General features: G+C 41.7%; 2 protein-coding genes across 2 annotated transcripts; both read right to left on the bottom strand.

The window, feature by feature from the left end:
* Positions 1 to 497: 497 nt before the first annotated feature.
* Positions 498 to 5,576, bottom strand: LOC121625708 (tetraspanin-9). Its single transcript, XM_041963922.1, has 9 exons — positions 5,396 to 5,576; positions 3,521 to 3,567; positions 3,161 to 3,240; positions 2,843 to 3,034; positions 2,396 to 2,470; positions 2,198 to 2,299; positions 1,956 to 2,087; positions 1,092 to 1,175; positions 498 to 1,005 (listed from the first exon to the last, which is right to left on the bottom strand). Exons 3-9 carry the CDS (start codon positions 3,221 to 3,223, stop codon positions 934 to 936), a joined length of 720 nt encoding a protein of 239 aa, XP_041819856.1. The 5' UTR covers positions 3,224 to 3,240; positions 3,521 to 3,567; positions 5,396 to 5,576; the 3' UTR covers positions 498 to 933.
* A 604-nt stretch (positions 5,577 to 6,180) lies between these two features.
* LOC121625697 (endosome/lysosome-associated apoptosis and autophagy regulator family member 2-like) lies at positions 6,181 to 21,611 on the bottom strand. The gene is made up of 22 exons (XM_041963905.1): positions 21,500 to 21,611; positions 17,273 to 17,393; positions 16,957 to 17,146; positions 16,656 to 16,803; positions 16,274 to 16,363; positions 16,081 to 16,186; positions 15,784 to 15,933; positions 14,836 to 14,924; positions 13,783 to 13,963; positions 13,448 to 13,576; positions 12,131 to 12,221; positions 11,871 to 11,973; positions 11,560 to 11,697; positions 10,969 to 11,241; positions 10,079 to 10,252; positions 9,362 to 9,551; positions 9,189 to 9,285; positions 9,012 to 9,113; positions 8,570 to 8,696; positions 7,608 to 7,786; positions 6,820 to 6,982; positions 6,181 to 6,499 (listed from the first exon to the last, which is right to left on the bottom strand). The coding sequence occupies exons 1-22, from the start codon at positions 21,605 to 21,607 to the stop codon at positions 6,428 to 6,430; spliced, it is 3,021 nt and encodes a 1,006-aa protein (XP_041819839.1). The 5' UTR covers positions 21,608 to 21,611; the 3' UTR covers positions 6,181 to 6,427.
* Between the last annotated feature and the right edge of the window lie 164 nt (positions 21,612 to 21,775).

The raw sequence follows: 21,775 nt of genomic DNA, 5'->3' as shown, positions 1-21,775 counted from the left end.
TCTGTCTACTTCCTGGGTTCTCCACTGGTTGCCTGGCAACCTAGACTGTTAGCCCATGTCCGATATTTATGCTAGGCTAAGATAACGGGCTGCTGGTTGTAGCTAATATTTAACACATTGGGCTTGCAGCTTCCAACTCATTGTGTGTGCTGCCTGTCAGAGAATGTAAGTGAGGCCATTTAAACAGTTAGCTACTATCATAAACACATAAATGTCATGTTACCTTCAACAAGTCATCAGTTATTTAGTGATAACAGCAGGCAAAGGAATTTCAGTATCAGCTCAGAAACAGGTGAAATGTTTTGCACCTCAAGTGATCAAACAGTTTATTGATTGACATGATGTGACCTTTGTTTAAGTTAGAAATGACCTGGTGCTCACCCTGTTTTTATCTGTATAAACAAAGAGTTGGTGTTTGACAGTCAGGGTGAAAGCAGATACCAGAACTGTAAGGAAAAGTAATGAGGTCAACGAGTCAGTAACTATCAGTACGCCTGAAAGAAAACATTCAAACACTTGTGAAGAGTGCTTTTATTGAACGTGTTAGTACACAAGGCTTGTTTTACCGTATCTGAATAGATCCACTTGTATTTTTCCACAGGCATGACTTTAAACAACCAAGACAAAAACCCTGTTCTCCTCAGTCTTTTTTTATCTCAGTTCTGTCACAGACCTATCCTCATCACAAATATTTTACATGAAAACACGCATTATAGTGTGGTTTTCAAAAGCAAAATGTAAGAAAGATGCTATTCACAACAATAAATGGGTGGATAGATGAAGGAATGTGAGATAAAAGGCTGTAGTGGCACACAATAACTGGCTTATTTTTACTATAAACAACAGGTGAGAGTAACAGACATGCCGCTATGGGATTGGACACAAGGTGATATGTTTGTCCCCAAAATTAACAGTATGGCCGAGTCAATCCCATCAGGCTTCATACTTCTTCCCTGCTCGGTGGATCTGTTGGTAAAGTGTCATAGAGAAAGCCATACCAAGGAGCTGGGAAAACAAACAAACAAACATTACAATAAATAAACGAGTGCTGTCTGAGGGTTTGGTTAAGTGCTACACAAAGAGCTGCTTACCTGTATGACCAACACACACATGGCGATGGTTCCCAGAAGGTGTTTGTTGTCATCCAGCCACTCCTCCACCTTCTCATAGCAACCCTGAAAACACACAGCAACAGTAATTAGGAGGGGGAAAGAAAATACAGCACATCAGACGGTATCCAGTTTAAGACCCAGACTTATAATAACAAACAATTTTACACTCAGAGTTCAAAAGGTTTAACTTTAAGGCTGTGTTTGATGCTGAATAATATAAAATTGAATTGAAACAGATTTTTTTACAAAGTTTAAAAATCCATGAACTGCTTGTTTTTTAATCTTGTCTCTACTTGTGTTTACAATTGTCTTTTTAGCTGGACTTCCAGTCATAGTTGTTACCAATATTTCAACCATCAGTGTTTTTTTTGTACTCTTGAAATGACAAAGACTGAAGCTGATTGTGAGGTTGTATTATTTTGTTCCTTGTTTAAAAGGAACACATTCACATAGTTGGAAACATATGTATTGGTTTTCTTGCAGAGAGTTAGATAAGAAGATGGACACCACTTATGTCTGTACAGTAAGTATTAAGCTATAGCCAGCAGCCTGTTAGCTTAGCATAAGAGCTGTAAACAATGAGTGAACACATTATAGCTTGATTATTTATTACAAATTAGTGAGCCTTAGAGGTTTGAGTAGGCAGATCTATTTTTATGTTTAACCTTAGGACAGAATCAGGCGAGCTGTTTCCCCCTGCTTCCAGTCTTTATGCTAAGTTAAGCTAATCAGCCGGCTGTACCTTCATGCACAGCAAACAATCAATCTTCTCATCCAACTATCAGCAAGAAAGCAAACACGTGCATGTCCCAAAATACCAATTGTCTTTAAAACCACACTGACCCGTGTCCAGAAGGCATTGGAGGCGTTGCGTCCACAGCCCTGGTAAAACTGCTGGCAGCAGCGGTCAGGAACCACATTGTCATGCAGGGCAGTGTACCAGTCATTGTGGTTCATCACGCCACAACATCGCCACTGGTGCACAAGTGGGAGAGAAGGAAACAGTTTATTTTTTAAAACATATTTTTCCAAGCCTTAAAAACCCTTTCCTTTAACGCGTGTTTGTGTCTATGTGTGGAACATACCTCTCCCTGTATGGTGTTCCATGCATCCCTCAGGCCGGCGTTGTTATCTGTGTTATACAGCACCAGCCCTTCTTTCAGGTCCCGTTTGGCATTTTCGCTCACCTGGGCAAACAGAGGTGAACAGGTGGCTCATGGGATATGTAGACACACTCACGTACAGCAGGAAAATAAATATGAACGTGTATTGCACAGTCTTACCTTGTCAGTGTAGACGAAGAACAGGATGAGGAGGATAAGTTCAGCCAAGAGGATGACCAACAGAACGATGAAAAACTGAAGAAAATTGTAAGAGAAAGGAAGATTTAGCAGGACACAACAATGGTGCATTCAAGTTGATGCAAAACACTGGAAATATAAATTACGTGAAGAATAAACTTGGGAGTTTGAGTTGATCCTGACTTTTCTAATATTATCAGCACAATAACACCTATAGTAAAGTTAAAAAATATAGCAAACAAAATAAATTAACTTCCAAAATGTTAAATGACACAACTTTTTCTAAATCACTGCTTTTCACCATAACTTTGCTGTAATGTTTAAAATTCCAACACAACCTGAACACAGCATAACTTCAGCGTCTGCTCAAACTGGAAGGAATCAAACAAAAACACCACAGATGCATGATGGGTATTGCAGTGTACTCACACTCAGCAGCAGGCACTTGTTCTCCTTGATGGCACCCAGGCAACCCAGAAAACCCGTCACCATGACGACCGTGCCGAGGGTGATGATGACATTGGCGGCGGAGAGCGACGGGAAGGAGGGCGACAGGGTGGCGAAGCTGCCCTGAGACACCGACAGCCACACGCCGACCCCCAACAGTCCACACCCACCCAGCTGAAAACACACAGAGGAAACTCAACCACTTCCTGCTGATTCAATCAGAACACTTTAAATAATTTGCAGATCTTACTACTGATTTATGGTAACATCTAAACAACACTTTGTGTGTGTAATAATTACCCAGAAGAGCAGGTTGAAGAGGAAGAGCATGTATTTAACGCAGCAGATGCAACCACGAGCCATGTTTGAATCGACAGGCACTGCAAGAAATTATATAAAAAGAAACAAACGTCAAGTTTAATCAAACGATAGTAATATGAACTTTTATGATATAAACTCATGTCACACATTAATCATAATAATCAGGGTTTGGGTCTTTTAGAGGAACAGGCACAAATTAATGCTTTTTTTGGCAACATCTGTCATCTCTCAGAGGTTGTTAGTTCACCAAACTGTTTCCTGTTACATCACACGAACTGTAAACATTTTGCTGGCGAGTCATGCAGAAACCACATCACAACAAGGAGGAGATAAACTCACCAGTTCAGGAGGAGACGCAGGAGAACGGAGGAGCCGGAGTGACGTACCTGCGACACACAGGTACACACAAACATTTAAACTCTACTGTATGTTGTGTACAAGCAAGAGACAGACGCAAGAAACTGGCCATTAATACACTTTGGTGAAGATTACCCACAATGGTCAGGTTACGCTTTACAACATAAGTATTTTTTAAATCTAAATTTGGTTTTGATGGATATGAAAAGTGTCCTCGGCCACTCAAAGGACACACACATTCATCAACGTGCACAAAATGCACTTTAAATGCAAAGGCTGAAGTAGCCACACAGCACACTTACAGTCTGATTGAAGCTTCTTGATTCAATAATGCTGGTAAACAGAGGCGAGGTGCTATTATGAGTTACTTTTATCAGCAATTAATCTGCCGATTATTTTCTTGATTAACTGATTAGTTGTTTGGTCAATAAATAGGTTAAAAGTGTCTATCATTATCTCCCAGAGCCCAAGATAATGTCTTCGAACTAACAGACCAAAAGCTAAAGACATTTCAATTACAGTGATATGAAACAGAAAATCCTCACATCAATTAATAGACAATTAATTTGTTACCAAAGCAGCTTTCTGTCAGTGGACCGATCAATTAATCAACTAATCATTGCATCTCTACTACTGAATATAAACACAAACATTTCTGACCAGGATCACTTACATTGAACTGGGACTGAGTGCTGAACAGCAGAACATACTCTGAAGTGTAACTGTTGTTTTCATGTCTGTATATTAACACAGTCAGTGGTGAGAGAAGCATTCAGATCCTCTACTACAATACCACACTGTGAAAATACTTCAATAGAAGTGAAACTCCTACATTCAGAACCTTACTTTAGTAAAAGTATGTACATATTATCAGCAAAATTTGAAATATCAAAAGCAAAAGTACACATGTAGCAGTAAAATGTTCTCTGTCAGTGTTTTTCTATCATATCTGATGTTTGTGGATTAATTTTACTGCTGCAGATGTTTCAGGTTGAGCTCATTTGAACTACTTTATATACTGTTGGCTGGTTTAATCTACAGCGATGCATCATATTCTATAAGATCATCATGTGTTTGTAGTATCGCCGTCCTGTGAGAACCACGTATCTCAGAAAAACAGCCTGTTTTCAGCTTTGTGATGATGATCCAAGAGGCTTTTTAAACAGTTGATTTAGCTGAAGGTGGAGAAGTTTCTTAATACATGAAGGAAAACTTCATCCTTCAGTTTATCAGAAAAATAGTAAATCAAAATTATAGAAATTTAATTGGAGATACGTGATTTTGATTGGACAGGAAGGGCATGGAGAAATGTAATTTGAGGAGTAACTAAAGCTTCAGACAAATGTAGTGGAGTAAAAAGTTCAATCTTTGCCTCTGAGATGTAATGGAGTAGTTAGAGGTATTAAATGGCACGGAAAATACTCAATTCAAGTACAAATAGCTCGAAAACAGGACTTGAAAGTAATTTCCACCACAGGATGCAGTAAACTTTCACACTCCACAACTTTCTGAGTACATTTTTACTCCAAATGAAGGAGATTTGCTCGTGTTTTCATAGAGAACATAACTTTTAGTTTGTAGTTTTTCCCTGTGAGCAGCAGCTCCTCGCTCGTGTCGACGTGACGTCACCGACCTGAAGTTCAGTTTTGCGTTTTTTACAAAAGTTTGCGCTAAAAAACGTACAAAACAAGCGCGAGCGTCGCCGCTAAACGCGCTTATTCCGCAGTTTAATGCGAACACATCACGACGCGATCAGCCCGCAGACACCGAGGCGGCAGCGCGGCGGTCAGGCCGTGATTGTTTTCACGTCCATGTCCTCGGAAACGAGGACAAAAAGAAGGAGGGAAAGTTTCCTACCGCTGCCTACGAACTGGAGCTCATCTTCCCGCTAACGTGTCGAGATTCAGCCGCAGAAAGCTTCACATGCCGACTTCTGCCGCTTCGCCTCGCAGCATCGCTCCGTGTGGAGGCACAAAATCCGGCGGAGCAAAACTGAGGAGTCACCTTTCAAGTTTCGTCGATGGCTGGAGAAGAGGAGGAGGGTGACCTCAGAGAGGGCGGAGCACAGCGGAGGACGGACCCGGAGTGAGGCGTGCTGCCCCGGGCTGGAGAGAGAAGGACCAGCCGGGCAGAGACCCTGACCTTTAAGCATGTTCCGTTATCACGGCTCAATCATGCGGATCTATCAGAACAGATCGAAACGGTGCGTTCAAGTCCACCTTTCAGATAATTCTGCTCAGTGGTCAACTGCGGTACTGCAACAAGAATAGTCCGGTACAGTCCAGAACACAGTGAGGACCCCCATCATGGAGACCCAGGACTCTGGGGCCCCCTATAGTCCCAGCTCACTGCATGTCAGCTGGTTTTTAGATCCTTTACTTCAGAAAAAACGTTCGGCATATTAGCATAAAAAATGACACCTGTGGGAAAAGGCCTTTACCTGTGTCACACCTGACTTACACAGAATATATGAGCTGCAAACAATCATACACAAATCCCAAAGTCAAACAGGACTTTAATAAAGGTTCATCATTATAACATTGATATAAATACGTGACTCTGAACAGAAAATATTAAATAAAAATACAAAACATACAAAAAAAAAACACATTAAAAGCATGTTTCTCTTTCAGTTGCCTCCCTGGAGCATCCATGGCGTTAGAGCATCAGCGTGTTTCCTGTGTATTCTAGTCGGGGAGTAAAAGCCATTGTCCGGTTTATGCCAGCATCCGAGTGGCGACCGTTTTCCAGTGAAGACTGGGGTCTGTAGTGGTGCCCCCACTATGAAGGGGGACGCAATTGACACATAAGGAGGAGGGCAGTGATGCGGTCACTGGCTGACTGTTCCTCCAGTATTGATCTCCCTCCTCTCACTCTGCTGGCGTTGGTTTATCCCAGGACCCATCGATCAGACTGGGAGGAGTTCAGCTGCACTGACTCGCTGCCCTCCCCATCCTTGTGCTGAAAGACACAGACGTTATTTTTAAACTTTTTTAAAAGATTTCCACTCAAATTGCTTCAAGTGTTTGTTTTTTATATATGACTGCAACAACATGCCTTTATGTTTCTGGTTTCAGGGTCACTGGAAAACTGACGGCTTGATGCTCTGAGACTGAACGACTTGTTAAAGCAGGTAAAGAAAGTCGGATGACAACTGAAATGATGTTAAAATCTGGATGTCGAGGTGAAAGTGAACACATGTAAAGTGAAGGGAGGCGGTATTGGAAAGAAGCACGCAGCACATGCTCAGACAGAACGCAGAAAATGAGCCAAACACACACCTTGTTAGCGATGGCTCGGAGTTTCCCCAGCAGGGAGGGTTTCTGGGTGTAGACCATGTCGTCCTCAGGCTCCTCCCCTTCAGCCAGGGCACAGCTGTCTGCGGCTGGAAGCTCACACTCCTTGTTGGCTGACATCACCAGGCGAGAGTACTTGTACTCCAGCCTGACCACAGACCACAGGGACACCGTCATCATGAGACGACATGTTATTTGACATAAAGAACATCGAGTGTGAAAGCGTTTGAAGGTGAATACAAATACATCATATTCTAACTGTTGCTGATTACTTATTATAGCAGTTAAGTGATCTACCAAATGTTTGTTCTTCTAAAACTACATTTAGAATAAAATAAATCTGAGCGGCCACAAGATGTTTAAGGGGATAAAAAAGAAAAAATAATTTTTCTGTTACACAAAATTGTTAATTTCTTTCTTCCTTTCCTTTAATTTGTCATGATTTGCAAAAAACTGGAATTATTCACTTTTTCAGAGCTCTAAAATGAAGAGAGAATAACTGGCTTTGAGAAGGACAGAGAGACTTTGCTTCACTAGTCTTGTTGTTTTTGTTGCAGGTAAAAACTGGTGACCCCTATAAAAAACAGCAAATCAAGTAAAAGTAAATATAGTAAATAAAAAAAATGGACTCTCTCAAAAAGTCTGAGCCTTTACTGTCACTGACAAACTGCTGCTGACGCCTCTACTTTAAATAACAATTCATGGTGATCTTAATGAGCATGTTGGTCTTGACTGGGATTGGCGGTAGAGTCTGATTGGCAGGCGCCTCTAACCTCTTGTTTTTCTTCCAGAAATAACAGGTGAGGGAGACGAGCAGCACGGCCACGAAGGCTCCACCACCAACGCCGACCTTCAGCCACAGAGCGATGGCCTCGCACGGAGAGGAGCTTCTAGGAGGCAACGACGCACCTTTGGTGCACAGCTTTGGCTCGTTCCACACATACAGAGTTTCCTGGAGGGGACAGACGGAGAAGTTTCACGTGTTTCTTGTCAAAGCAGAGATTTGGCTTCATGAATCAAAAGATGGAGCAGAGAAGAGGAGGAGCTGCTGCAGGAGCCGGGATGTACAAGCAGGGAGTGAGTGGAGGTTATTTATTTACTTTCTCAATTTTTGCCTTGCAGATGCAGGTACAAGCGAAATAGTTAAAACTACAAGCAAAGCAAACTTCAGTAAACTAGTAAATAATGTCTGTAGTTGGGCCAAAGTTATATTTCGGGGCAGCGAGGCTGGAAATAAGACAGTGGTGTGAGGTGCTGCATCGACTGTGTGGGATGTACATATAAAATAAATGGAGCAGCTGTTTTGACATGTACTGTCGACAGCAGGTTATTTTCACCTTTAGATTCAGTGTTAATTTGGCATTAATTTAGTTTTAGTCCTCCAACTTGTATCAGTCTTAGTCTAGTTTTAAATGAGAAAAAAATAACTTGGTAATTGCTGAGTTTTTCTGTAGTTTAGTTTTATTTAAATCATGCAGTTTCGATTTGTTTGTCAAGTTGTACCTTTAAATTAAATCTTTCAAATACTTTAATGAAGCACGCATTTATTTGAATTATGCAATTAATGAAGCAGTAAAATCCAGTCAAACTGAATCATTTACATGTGGAAACAACAAAAAAAATGTGATTGAGGCTTGAGGTTTGATGGCTTTTTATTACTATTGTATCTGCAAACTGAACCAAAATCATTTTAAATGCCTTATCAAATCTATTTAAGTTTTTTTTTGTGAGTTACCTGCACGCCTCCCTTGCACGCCCCCTCTATCTGATGGAAGTCGTCCTCTGTGCAGCGTGGACAGGCGCTGACGCTCTCCCACAGGAAGTGAAATGTACATCCATCACACGTTCCTGCAGGACAGGACCTGCACAAACACACACACTTAATCACATAGACTTTTTCATTTTCTCACATAATCTGATTTCCTGTATCCTGGTAGGCACGTATGTAAGTGGTCGTATCATGTTCACACACATTAATTAATACAACCAAAGTGAAAATAAAGTGAAATACTCACAGTACATGCAAACACAGTCTGATACATTGAGTACATCTTGTGCATGTATTTATCTTGTGTTATTTTTTCACCCGCTCTGTAAAGTGTCCTTTAGTGTTCTGAAAGGTGCTTCCAAATAAAATGTATTATAATTATTATAATTATTATTACATTATCAGCTACCTGGGCACAGAGAGCTCTCCTCGTTCAGACTTCTCGGGGTTACAGCGAACACTGATGACTGAACTGCGGCCCTGATCACATGAGGCTGTTGCCTGTGTTGACCTGAAACAAAATAGGGACATGGTTAGGACTTTAACACAACACAAACACATGCACACTCTGTCTTTCACACTGTACCTGTAGAAGAAGTGGATGTCTGGAACATCCTTTGAGTTCTCAGGAAACAGATCTGGTTTAGCGTTCACGCCATCGAGGACGGTGTCGACTGTTGCTCCTGGAAAGGAAACACAAAGGTCAAAGCTGGTGTTACCAGCTATTGATCAGATACTGCCGTTTAACAAGTGTCGTACCGATGAACGTGTCTGCAAGGCTGATGGACTGAGAGGAAATGGCCATCCTGAAGCCCCGCCCATCTGCCGGGATGATGGTTGATTGACAGATGAAGCTGTCCACTGAGCTGACAAACTGAGACGAGTCGCTCTGGTCGTCCTTGCTGGACACGTAGGTGACGTTATCTGTGCAGACAGCAGCTCTCTTCCCCTGCAGCAGACATGCACATAGCATGAAAATGATGTGCTAGTTGCTATGGTTACCCTTGATGTTCCCCTGCGGCTTTTTAATCTTTTAATCGCACTTGTTGTGACAGGCCTGCATATGAAAGACTGTGATCTCCTGCCACATTACGAATAAGTGTTCAAAACATGATGTGGAAATTTGTCAGTTTTTATTCTAGCTGGAATATTTAATGAAGTCTGGTGGAAATCCAGGAACAAGCAAGTAAAATAATAACACACAAGAGGGTTAAAATTGTAATTTTCAGGCAAAATACAAAAGCTAAATCCTGAATCTAACATTAAAAATGACTTCTAATTTACCGTTCATTTTAAATTCTAAGCATTTAAGTTTTAGTGTTGCTTTCACACAAGACAGCACAACCAAAACTAAAACATCCAGTGAAAGGCAGGTCAGTGTTCAAAACAGGAAAACACGTAAAGGAAGTTTCCAGAAAGAAGCCATGATACCAAAGAGGCAATGAAATCAGATGATATCAAGTTAGTGTGAGTCACCTCATGGCCACACAGGCTAATGTTGAACAGGTGAAGGTACTTTGTGCCTTTAGAGGTGAAACTCGGCCCAATGGTCAGCGAGGCCACGTCGCTCAGGGGGCTGAGGTCAAAGGTCAGCGTACGGTTGTTCTCCGTGTGGGTGAAGGAGCAGTCGCTGTAGCACCGAGAGTGGTCCTGGAAGAAAAGGAGATACATGAACTCTCCACATGCAGCAAAGTCTCCATTTATAATTAATTCCAACACATTAACAAGCTAACATCTAATTACAACAGTGAGAAGAACAGTGAAAAGAAAAGGGAGAAACGTCACAAAGAGTTGACTCCGCGAGAATTAAATCAAACAGGAGACGAAAAATATTGGATCAACAAACGCACACACACACACACAGACACACACACAGACTTCCTTGCACAAAAATGAATAGCTGGCATGATCACATGAGGCAGTGACATGGCTGGATAGCCAACTAGTCCTGTTGTTAAACATACTGTCAAGTTATATTTACTGCTAGTCGACCGTATGCAGTGTTATTGACTTTGAATCTTGCTAGCGTAATGTTAGCATTTCCACTGCAAAATAACCTTTCATGGGATTGTAATGATTGTTCCAGATATTAGTCAAACCCTGTTACCATGAAAACTAAGTAATTGTTTCTGAAAAACTTTATATTCTCATCACAAAATGCACGAAAATAATTGAGTGGTATTCAATTTTTTTCTTTGGCAAGTGGCAATGATATAAGTGGAATTTAAGGGATAATGACCATCGAAGGTGTCAATAATCAGGAATTGATGGAAGCAATTACGTCCTCCATTAATTGTGTCATATCAGTGACAGCATCAAAAGACATCAAATGATACCCAATCCAAACCCAGAAGAGGACTCTCTACCTTGCTGCTAATGCTTCCAGGTCCACAGGCGACACATGCGTCTTGGCCGTAGGTGTGGCGTCCTGCCAGGTGTGTGTTGGGCGGGCACTCCTGGCATCGGTTGGTATCTCTGTCGATGAAAAAACCAGCAGGGCAGGGAACGCAGGAGGAGCCGGCCTGCTGGGAGTTCTGGGGTACCAGAGCGCAGGCCCGACACGCTGACGCTAACCCGTCCACGACGTTGGTCACACTGATGGAGTACACCTTCACCATGTCTCTGACATAACGCCGGACCTACAAACATACATCCACAGAACAAGGACACAAACATATGCTAAGCTGTACTTGAATTTTGGCCCTTTTAAGGTAAGTATAAAGAAAACTATAACTTAACCATGTGAGGCAATTCAACACAGTGGCTTTGAGCTAAGTGTTAATGTTAGCATGCTAACATACAGTATTATTATTGTTTATATTTTGTGCAATGTTTGTATGCATTTTTTTTGTTAAGTCTTGTGTCTTGTGCTGCTTTGCAAGTATTTCTTTCTTACTGAGCATGACAAGCACAGGCATTCAATTAAAGAGAACAAGTAACTTTGTGTGTTCACTCACGTCCAGAGCATGGTTAGTCCTTTGGAAGGCCCACGTATACGTGACAGAGTCGTTCCTGGTCATGCTGTGCGAGTATGATTGTTTCCCTTTACTGCCTTCCCACGACTCAACCACTGTGGTGCTGTTACTGTTCACATCCTGCAGGGGGCAAAACAGATCGCAAAATATGTTTTGGATTACTGAACAACAATATGCAGAGCACTGTAATAAGGTGGACCACAGCTGAAGACAAACATGACTATTCTGGCTTGCTGGTAAAATTAGTCACCAAATGACTACCCTCTGTTCCAAACACACAATCAAGCACACACCATCATGAAGTAGAGCTCACAGTCGGCAGAGCAGATGGTCTCAAACACAAAGGTTATCTGGCCAAACTCGCTGCCGGTCATCCCTGAAAGTGAGGCTGGGACCCTGCCACAAAAACACACCAGACAGATTTACATGATGCACTTCTAACATGGTTCCACAAACACATTCACTGTGATCACAAACTTGGAGAGATGAATCAAAATGCCACGCAGAAACAACCAGATCTCCTTACACAGCCATCATGAAAGCACACACTTACTTGAAGCCAGGCACGTGCAGGGTGAGGATGAGATAGTCGTTATCTGAACTGCTTGCTCCACTGCGAATGTGGTCCCCTGCAACCTCCCATCCTGATGGACAACAGACATGATGCACTCACATTACGCCTCATTCACTCTGGATTACAGATCAATACATATGCCGATATGTTGTTGCGTCATCCAAAATTGGCTTAATAAGATACAAGGGAACACATGTGTGTATGTCAATGGTGAGTTCAAGGGGACAGAAAATACAGTTTATAATACACCAAAAATTATGATCTCACTTCACCCAGCCTTCAAGACACTTCAGGCAATGTGATTCTAATGTTTCTTATATCACCTGAAGAAACTTGGTTCATCAAATATAATTATTACTTGCTGTAGCAAAGCTGGGCTAACGTATAGGTTCAGCATCCTTTGATCTTCTACCAAACCATTATGTCTAGGTAGGAACACCAGTTGTTGCTGCCCTCTGGTGGTTGGGAGTATTAACATCTCCTGTCACTACAGCGATGATGTGCACAATGACATAAAATCTGACAGTTGTCCCAGCAACACTGAAATAATACAGCTATGTATTATGTGTATTAATAAAAGAACTGTAGCAGACATGTTACAAAAGTAGCTCACAATTTACTTTCCTGAGTAACTAATCACTTTTATACACAGTAATTGGCAAAGTAATTCAATTACGTTTGAGAGAAGTCACAAATAACTATTTGCTAATTTTCAGTAACTTACATAACACTGGCCATTACCTGCTTACTACCTTAGCTGCTTTGTTGCCATGTAGACGGTAAGTAGCTAATAGTAGGCTAGTGAGTTAATCAGTAAATCGTATGTAGTTAATAGTTATTTAATTTCTTATTACGCAGCTAGTGTGTAGCTTACAGTAGTTCAATAAGTTAGCTAGTTAGCATGTAGATAGTAGGTAGCTAACAGCAGATTAGTTAGTTGTTAGTATGTAGCTAATAACAGATTAGTTAGCTAGTTAGCATGTAAATAGTATGTAGCTAACAGCAGATTAGTTAGCTGGTTAGTATGTAGCTAATAACAGATTAGTTAGCTAGTTAGCATGTAGATAGTATGTAGCTAACAGCAGATTAGTTAGCTGGTTAGTATGTAGATGTATGTAGCTAATAGTAGATTAGCTTGTTAGTACATGGGTAATAGTATGTAGAGTAGTAGTAGTAGTATGCAGTTAATAGCTAGTTAGTTAGCTACTTAGCTAGTAAGTAGTAGTACTTAGGCAGCAAGTAAGTAGCTAATAGTTGTGTAATCGTAATTAGTAACACAGCTGTTATTGTGTTCACCATTCATGTCGTCACATTTGGAGTTTCCCACGTTGAAACAGGAAGTCTTCATGTTGGATGGCAGCACGTTCCACCATTTATACTCGTAACCTAACACTGGCTCTGTACCTGCAGGGCACTCAGTGCATGCTGAAAAAAAAAAAAAAATTATTTGAAAATCAAATAAATTGAATTAAAAAAAAAGCATATTTATGAGGGATGCATGTGTTTTCTGCACAACAATTAGTATGTGCCATCGTAAAGCAACAGAAAAGAACAAGACATTTAATTGATTTTTCAGTACCAGTAACCTCTAACAACACAAGCCAGGTGTGGAGAAGTGTGGGTAGATTTACCGTAGGTGCCGTCTGAGTGGGTTCCAGGTGGGCAGGGCAAACAGGTGGAGTCGTTGCTGTTGTAGTAGCCGGGGTTGCAGGGAGGGCAGGGTTCTCTCTGCCCTGTTGCAGGCAGCTCCACGGCCCCCGTAATGTTCTCCACGCAGATTTTTGGCTCCACCCAACGATACAACACCTGTGTCTGTATCCGAAGAAACCACAGAGTTTATGATGAGTAAGGGAAGTAAGTATTTTACTCCAAAAGAGTGGCTTTACATTAACAAAAAAAAAACAAGTGTACCTGGAGTTATTGAGACTGAGATAGGTAAAAAATGACAATAAAGCTTAAAACATTAGAAACAAACAATCCCATTGACATTAGAGGGATGTGTTGCTGCTCTGCTCTTTAACAATCATCGCTCTTACTCAGCACTTTCAGAAATGTGAATCAAAGCACGCCAAGGTCGTGGATGAGTGCCACAGACGTTGATTTAGGATCAGATGACATGCAAAGCGCTCACTAAGCTCTTCATCATTTCCTTTCTCATCACATTATGTAACTTCTCTAGTTTCTCGTACAACGCCCTGAGAGAGCTGACAGGACATCCTCACTGTAGATAATCAATTTAAATGTAATGCGGTGAAACACTTCATACAAAACAGGAAGTGCCATCCTCCTGTATGAATAAGCATATGTTGTTTTGTTGGGTGTTAATATTCTAAATGACAGATGAACTGGAATATTCATGCTGACCATGTATTAAATGTAAAACAAATCAGTGTTTGTGTTTGTCTTGTATTTATTTAGCCAGAAATTTACATGTTTCCAAATTGTCTATTTTTCATTGGACTGTTTTGTTGTGTTTGAGAATGCTAATGTTAAAAATTAAACTAAAAACAACTAAATTGTGAACTAGTCTATGACAATTTACCAAACACTACCAGAAAGCTCTTGTTAATTTGTGGCTGTACCTTTACATGTGCAGAAAAAATCAGTTAAGTCAGTGTGTCCGTCCTTGTGCAGTAAAAAGGTGATTGTGTGTGTGAAATGCAAAACGTGTGGATGCTGCTGACCTTCCCTTCGCTGTCGCAGGCCGTGTGGATCGGGAAGTAATCCTTCTCTGAGCAGGGCGGCCTCACCTTACAATCTGCCCATCCTTCATCTGAGACAGGAGCGAAAGCAGAGCAGGCGTGAGAAACAGGCTTATATCCATCAGCTTTTCACATACCAGGAATTTGCTTCAGTATTTTTGGCGCATAGCAAAAAACAACTACGATGATACGCTGATGTCCAATAAATTCAGTCATATTTAACTGTTTCCTGCAGCAGAGCTCAACCAGCAGCAGCAGCAAACCAACCAATGTATTACACATATATTGATATTACAGGCAAATACAAATTGCATAAATTCTTTAAAGGCTACATCTTTTTATTCAATTATCAATTTTAAAAAAAATATTTGTTAAGTTAAATCTATCATGTTATATTTATATTTATAGTTATAAATACAGTATAATTGACTTCATCTACTTTATTTCTTCTTTTAATGCCACTTTTATGTATTGTTCTATCTTATTACCTCCACCAAGGAGATACTGTTTTTTAGTCCGGTTTGTTTGCCTGTTTGTCAGCAGGATTAACGATGAACCATTTTTGATATACAAATTGATATAAAATAGACAATAAAAATTAACCCTGATTTTGACCTACTGTCATGATTCGATGGTAAACACCATTATTCAATTGTCAAATAACATCCCATAGGATCTAGATTCAAGTCACAAACCTTTAATAACCAAATTTGAGAGATTATACAAAGTTTTGTTTATGTTAAAATTGTATGAGTTAAACAGTACTTCTTCAGCGTAGTATTAGGCTCAGAAATGCCACGTAACTCCAGCTCTATCAAGCTGCATTAAACTACTATTAGGTAGATGAGGATCAACCTTTTTCTTCACCACATTTCTCTTAGACAGCTAGTCAGCGGGTGAGTTGCACGCTGTTGTTGCATGTGTACATACGTGAGTAGTGGTGTTCGGGGCAGGGCGTGCAGGAGGACGCGCCCTTTATGGAGAAGGTGTTGCTGGGACAGGGCTGACAGGAGGAGGAGCCGGGGGCCGAGCTGAACCAGCCGGGCCGGCACGGGAAACACTCTGATGTGTAGGCCACACCTGTGTGACGTAAAGCAGCATGCACACACACAACAGCACATTTTTACCTTTTAAACTGAAACAGGTCCTGGGCTGTTTGTTTCGTTTAATGTAAAATAGCGTTGTTAGGTTCATTAGTGCCTCATTGTGTGTTTGAGTTTGCTTTACCCTCTATTTGGATGTTCTTGAGCAGCACAGGTTTGACCATCTTCCCTCCCACCAGGATGCCAGTGGTTCTCCAATACAGGATGTTGGTACCAGACTTCAGATTCACCTACAAACACCAAAGGACATGCACACAGTGAAGCCCACACAAACCACAACACTGCCCTTACTAACACCAGCCGGTCCAGATACTCACTCTGTGTGTGTCCCATTCTCCATTGTTAGTGACTTTAATCCACTTCTGATCATCTGTCTGGGCCATTTCCTGACACTGCTCGTTCTGGACCTGAAAATATGTTGACATGAAAACTATTAGCCACAAAACACTGATTCAAACATACATCATACATGAGTATTAGCATATTTCTAAATATTTTCCCATCCATTCTTTCTTGTATGATGGAAAAGCTTTTAAAATAGCGTCAGACAATCAAGGCATCCTACAACTCTTCTTTTACACAACCTTGATGAACATCCGGGATCATTTCTGTGGCACCAAAATAATAATAAAACACCTTTTACTGACAATGAACAGTCTGTAATTGGTGTCACATTGTAGGTGGCAGTAAGAGGCTTACATAGAACTCAAAGAAGATGTTGTTGTCGGGATACTGGTAGGTGAAGGAGACAGAGCCCTGTTTCTCCAGATGGACGGCATAAACCAAAGACACTGTACACTCATCACGGTTGGACTCCAGATACACACCCTGTGGCATCCATGATGAGCTGCCACACAGACAGAACACACTCACCAAACAGCAAAAAGAACAATGGGTGTATACTGTATTGTTGGCTGCGTATTAAACATAATACATCTGTACGCCGTGTGTCTGTGTCTAACCAGTGGGGATGATAGTGTTATGTGAATGTCTATGTCACCTGTTACAGGCCTGAATGTCCTCTCCATTTGGCCCGGGGTCTAGGTAGCTGGCCAGGCTGGTGAAGCCTGCAGGGACGGCGTCCCATTGGTCAAAACGGAGGCCGCTGCCCAGCGAATAGGAGCCGGCGACACACGGTGTGCACTGCTGTGTGTTCATCTCTAAATACTTCCCGGCCGGACAGGAGAAAGCTTTGCGACAGTGAGGAAGAAGAAGGGTAATATTGGCATGTAAATACACACACAGATATGAACGCGCACACACACACACACACACACACACACACACACACACACACACACACTTGCAGTACTTACAGCAGTCTGTTCCTCTGGTTGGAGGTGGAAGGTCTGAGCAGGAGCCTGGACTGCGAGGGATGGTGACCCTCCATCGTGACCCTGTGCTGTCACACTCTGTGTACTGGTAATAGTAGTCTGTCTGCAGAGCACACATTTAAACACATACAAAGATCAATACACCGTCCAGTTCGTGTGTTTTTACACGGATGACGACATCAGTCGGTCAGGCCACCGCTTTGGCCTCGAGTGAAATATCTGATGGATTAGCTTTACATTTTGTACACACATTCATGGTCGCCAGAGGATAAAGTTGACTGATTTTGGGGATCCCCTGACTTTTCCTCTAGCGCCACCATGAGGTTTTCTCAACAACTATTGGATGGGCTGCCATGAAATTTGGTTGAGACATTCAAATGCTCCTCGTAGTGAATTGTAAACATTTTTTGGCGATGATCAGTCTCAGCTGTACCTTGTGTTTAGTGCTAACACACTAATCTAAGACCCAAACATTAGCATGTTAGCACGCTAACACTGTAAACCAAAATGTGGACATGGTAAACATTGTAACTGAACATGTGCGTGTTAGCATGCTAACACAATTAACTAAGATGGTGAACATAGTTAACATTGTATCCAAACATATTACCATTGTCACTGTGAGAATGCTAGCATGCTGATGTTAGCATTTAGCTCAAAACACTGCTCTGCGTCAGTACAACCTTACAGAGCTGCTAGCATGGTTGTAGAGTTTTTAGGTTTGCTAGCCAACCACATGATACACATGATATGTATGCAAAAATAAAAATATTTTTTTACATCATTATTACCATTTACCACATTGAAAAAAGACACAGCAAAACCCCCACGTGACTGCATCTCCAGTCCGCCTGGAACACTACTGTTTTTCAGTCACATACAGCACTGAACACATCTGACTCGGTGCAAGCAGGAAGCTGATTTCATATGAAAACAAAACCTTGTCATACACAAGGGAACATCGGAGGGGTGGGAGGGTGCCCAGGGTGAAAGTGATGGCTGACCCCGATCACCACGGCAACCAACTGCTGGAACAGCAATGGTCCATTAAGAGCACGACAGCAGGTCATCTGTGCTGTCGCTTCTTTCCAAGGACTGCTGGTTGTGACATTATGTTGATCATTAGAAATGACTGAACATCCATTTAGAGGAACATTTTGACCAAAAGCAACTATTTATGAGCTCCACAGGAACAAGAGTGAGAGCGAGGCATTATCTTGAGTGTGTTTAGTGATTCAGTGCTGAATTTTTTTTGTTTTGTTGTTTTTTTTTTAACCTCATAAACCAAGTAAACTTAATGCATTACAGATTATATACTTGCTGGCCTCAACATATTTTATTTTCTCAGGGATTTTGTCCGTTTTTCCATTATAATCAATATCCTATAATTTAATTTGTTCATTTTCCTTTGCTTTTTTAAGTTTTTAAAAGAATCCTCACTTGAATATGTGTGAAAAACTCAAACACACTTTATATTAGAATTTTACTACAGTGGTATTTAGACATGGACTTCAGATGTTTTGCAGCTATAAAAAAAAAACTCAGGAGAACAGCTCGCAGATTTAATACTGATATTCAATCTCTTGCCCTTTCCTCTCTTACTAATTTTACAATTCAAAATTGAAAACTTTGAATAAATTCTCTACTTTATGCAAATATTGGAGAATTAAAGCAGCAAAGCCAATAAGCACGACTTCCTTGAGTCCAAAGCTTTGCTCTGGCAGATCTCCATCTCCTCCCCTGAACCTGCTGTTCAACTGGGCAGACAAATCAGCAGAGCGTGCAGGCAGCCGGCTGCAGCAGAGCACCAACATCTGAGGAGCAGCTAATTAAACGGCAACAATCTCGGAAATGACCCGCGATGTGTGTACGGGGGAATTAATCAGACACAGAGGGAGATGGTTTGCAGATACAGGGCATGTGTGTGCAGCACAGATAAGCTGTGAGTTCTTTTAATTGACTAATCACCTCTTTGCATCAACAAAAATGGCCATTCATGTGGCACCCCCACCCCCTCCCCCAGCACACACACAAACAAACATACAAATTGTGGACTGCCATGCGAGAGGCAGACCACTTCATTAGCATGTAGCATGGCAACCTGCGCTGAGATTCACCTGCTGCGCTGGTGCTAATGTGTTGACAGTGGGGAGAAAAGGTGAGACTGATAAAAAACCGACGTGGGCTAATGTGTTTGCTGGTCGTCTGGGTGACTCATGCTTGTTGTCATGGAGACTGATGAGAATGGGGGGGATAAAATTCAGCACCATGACAATCCATCCTGAGTCACTAGATTGTAGGACCGGATGTTTTAGGATTTGTGTATACTTTGTACTGCATGTTTGATGCCAAAAACTCTCTTAAAACATCTAGAAAATAACAAAGCGTAACCCTGATGGAGGGTGAGGCTGGTGTTATTGATTTTACAAAGAATGATTGGTGATTTAACTGAAAGTCCATTAACAGAAGCCCATGAATCCCAGTGTTACAGATGTTCCTGAATTCAGCTGTTTCTTAGGACAAAGACATTTCTGACATTTAAAGGCTGGGGTTTTTTTAGTTTACACCTAGATTTTGTGAGAGGTGACTGGTGGGGTGTGTCATAATCTCAGGTGTTCACCTGCATCCAAACACCCAGTTAGACTGTCCTGGGGCAGGGCATTAAAGGAACAGTTTGTTTTATTGTTAGGTGAGAGTTTGCATCTTTTATTGCACTACATGTATTTGATAACTTCAGTCACTACTTACTTTGCAGATTCAGACTAACAATGCAAATATAACCAGCAAATAAATGATGATGTTATATCATAGATTCAAACTTTATTGATCCCCTGGGAGACATTCACAAGCCATCCAGCAGATTAATGCAAAGCAGTTGAAATTGGCTCCACCTTTACCAGCTTCATCATTAAAGTGATGCAATCTTTCATGCATCACTGATAATAATTCAATGAACAATAAACATTATGATGAAATGGATCATTTTGCATAAAGCGCATTTTTTCCTTTTGGTATATATATATATAGATACAGTGTATTTCTACACGGTTTAAATTGAGTGGCTTAAAAAAACGGAGCACCTCTAATTCTGCAAAGTCCACTGTATGTGGTAGCAGCCAGTTATCTTAGCTTAGCATAAAGACCGGAAGCAGGTAGCGTAACTCTGCCTGAAGGGAACAAAATCCACCTACCAGCACCTCTGAAGCTCACCGATTAACACCTAGCATTACTGTCCGTTTAAGTGTAATGATCACAATTTGTGGTGTTATCGCATTTTATGTTGCTAGAGCCTTTCTTGACCGGAAGAGGTGGCTTCGCCATGAGGTTGCCAGGCAACCTTCAGTAGGTGGATTTTGTTACCATTGGCCAGAGCCAGGTGTTCTGTTTCCCTGGTGCTAAGCTAAGCTAACAGACTAGTTTAATATTGAAAGGACAAACATGAGAATGGTGTCAGTTTTCTCATCTGTCATCAAGTTTTTCCCTAAATTCTCGTAGTTCAATTGTGGCAAAATATGGATGTTAATGTAAAACTGAACTAAATAATTGAGCTTCTCAGACTGTATTAAAAAAGACAAGATTTGGTTTCATACATCTTGTAACATCCTCACTTTGCTTCCGGGCTCCATTAAAAACCCTCGAGGATCCCCGGAAGTCGCTGAACCCCGAAACGCTGAAAACCAGGATGGTGCGTTCACAGTTCACCGCCAGGATACCTACAAACCCTGACAGCACCGCCCGGCTCTCTCTCCACCTCAGCGGGTGACCCCGGCCGGGCTGGCCGGCGGAGGCTGCCCAGAGGAGGGATGGAGGCCAGCAGACAGCGTCGTCTCGTTTTGAAGCGTGTTTATGGTCAACATGAACCGTATTTTAAGCCGATCAGCGGCGTGAAGAGGACCGTGTGTCCTCGCATAGATCCAGCCACTGCTCAGCCAATATAAAGCTGGAAAACGACCATTAGTGATAATTATTTTGAACTCTTAATGAGGAGAAGCCTTCTGAATCTGATCTGGATGTTTATTTCTGCATACATGGCCATTTTCTTGGCTTGATCACCGCTTTAGAACAGGTGATAAATAACTGTAATTTCAAGATGAGAACAATTATTTAAAAAGAGCCATTAAAACACTTATTTTGGCCTCTAAAAAGGCACTTTGGGTTGAAGTAGTTTCAGGATATCAGGAGATAATAATGAGAGTAAAGCGCACGCACCTCATCGCACGGCCGCAGGTCTCTGTCGGCGGACACTGATGATGAGTGAGCGGTGATGATGAGTAAAAGGCAGCGGGGGAACCACGAGGCCCACACCTGCTCCCGCATCCTCAGCTCGGATCACAAACAGCCGGCTGTCCGCTGCCTGGAGCCACAAACATGAAACAGGCCGAGCGGTGAGTGTTTATGTGCTGCTGTGTCTGTCATTGATGCGCCTGCCTGCCTGTCTCTCACTCACCCTCCACCTACACCACCGTCAACACGCACAGCGTACAA

Source organism: Chelmon rostratus, chromosome 22 (genome assembly GCF_017976325.1).
Source record: "Chelmon rostratus isolate fCheRos1 chromosome 22, fCheRos1.pri, whole genome shotgun sequence".
In the NCBI taxonomy this organism is placed as follows: Eukaryota; Metazoa; Chordata; class Actinopteri; order Chaetodontiformes; family Chaetodontidae; genus Chelmon; species Chelmon rostratus.
The sequence above is the reverse complement of the archived record's forward strand: the minus strand, read 5'-3'. Positions and strand labels throughout refer to the sequence as shown.

Excerpts from the sequence above, each read along its gene's own strand:
- LOC121625697 (XM_041963905.1), bottom strand. The coding sequence starts at position 21,607 with ATGCGGGAGCAGGTGTGGGCCTCGTGGTTCCCCCGCTGCCTTTTACTC. Across the intron at positions 9,552-10,078 it reads TTAGCCTGTGTGGCCATGAG|GGGAAGAGAGCTGCTGTCTG; the intron begins GTGACTCACACT and ends TGTCTGCTGCAG. Across the intron at positions 6,983-7,607 it reads TTCTGGAAGAAAAACAAGAG|GCTGGAGTACAAGTACTCTC; the intron begins GTTAGAGGCGCC and ends GTCTGTGGTCAG.
- LOC121625708 (XM_041963922.1), bottom strand. The coding sequence starts at position 3,223 with ATGGCTCGTGGTTGCATCTGCTGCGTTAAATACATGCTCTTCCTCTTC. Across the intron at positions 2,471-2,842 it reads ACAAGTGCCTGCTGCTGAGT|TTTTTCATCGTTCTGTTGGT; the intron begins GTGAGTACACTG and ends AATTTTCTTCAG. Across the intron at positions 1,176-1,955 it reads CCAATGCCTTCTGGACACGG|GGTTGCTATGAGAAGGTGGA; the intron begins GTCAGTGTGGTT and ends GTGTGTTTTCAG.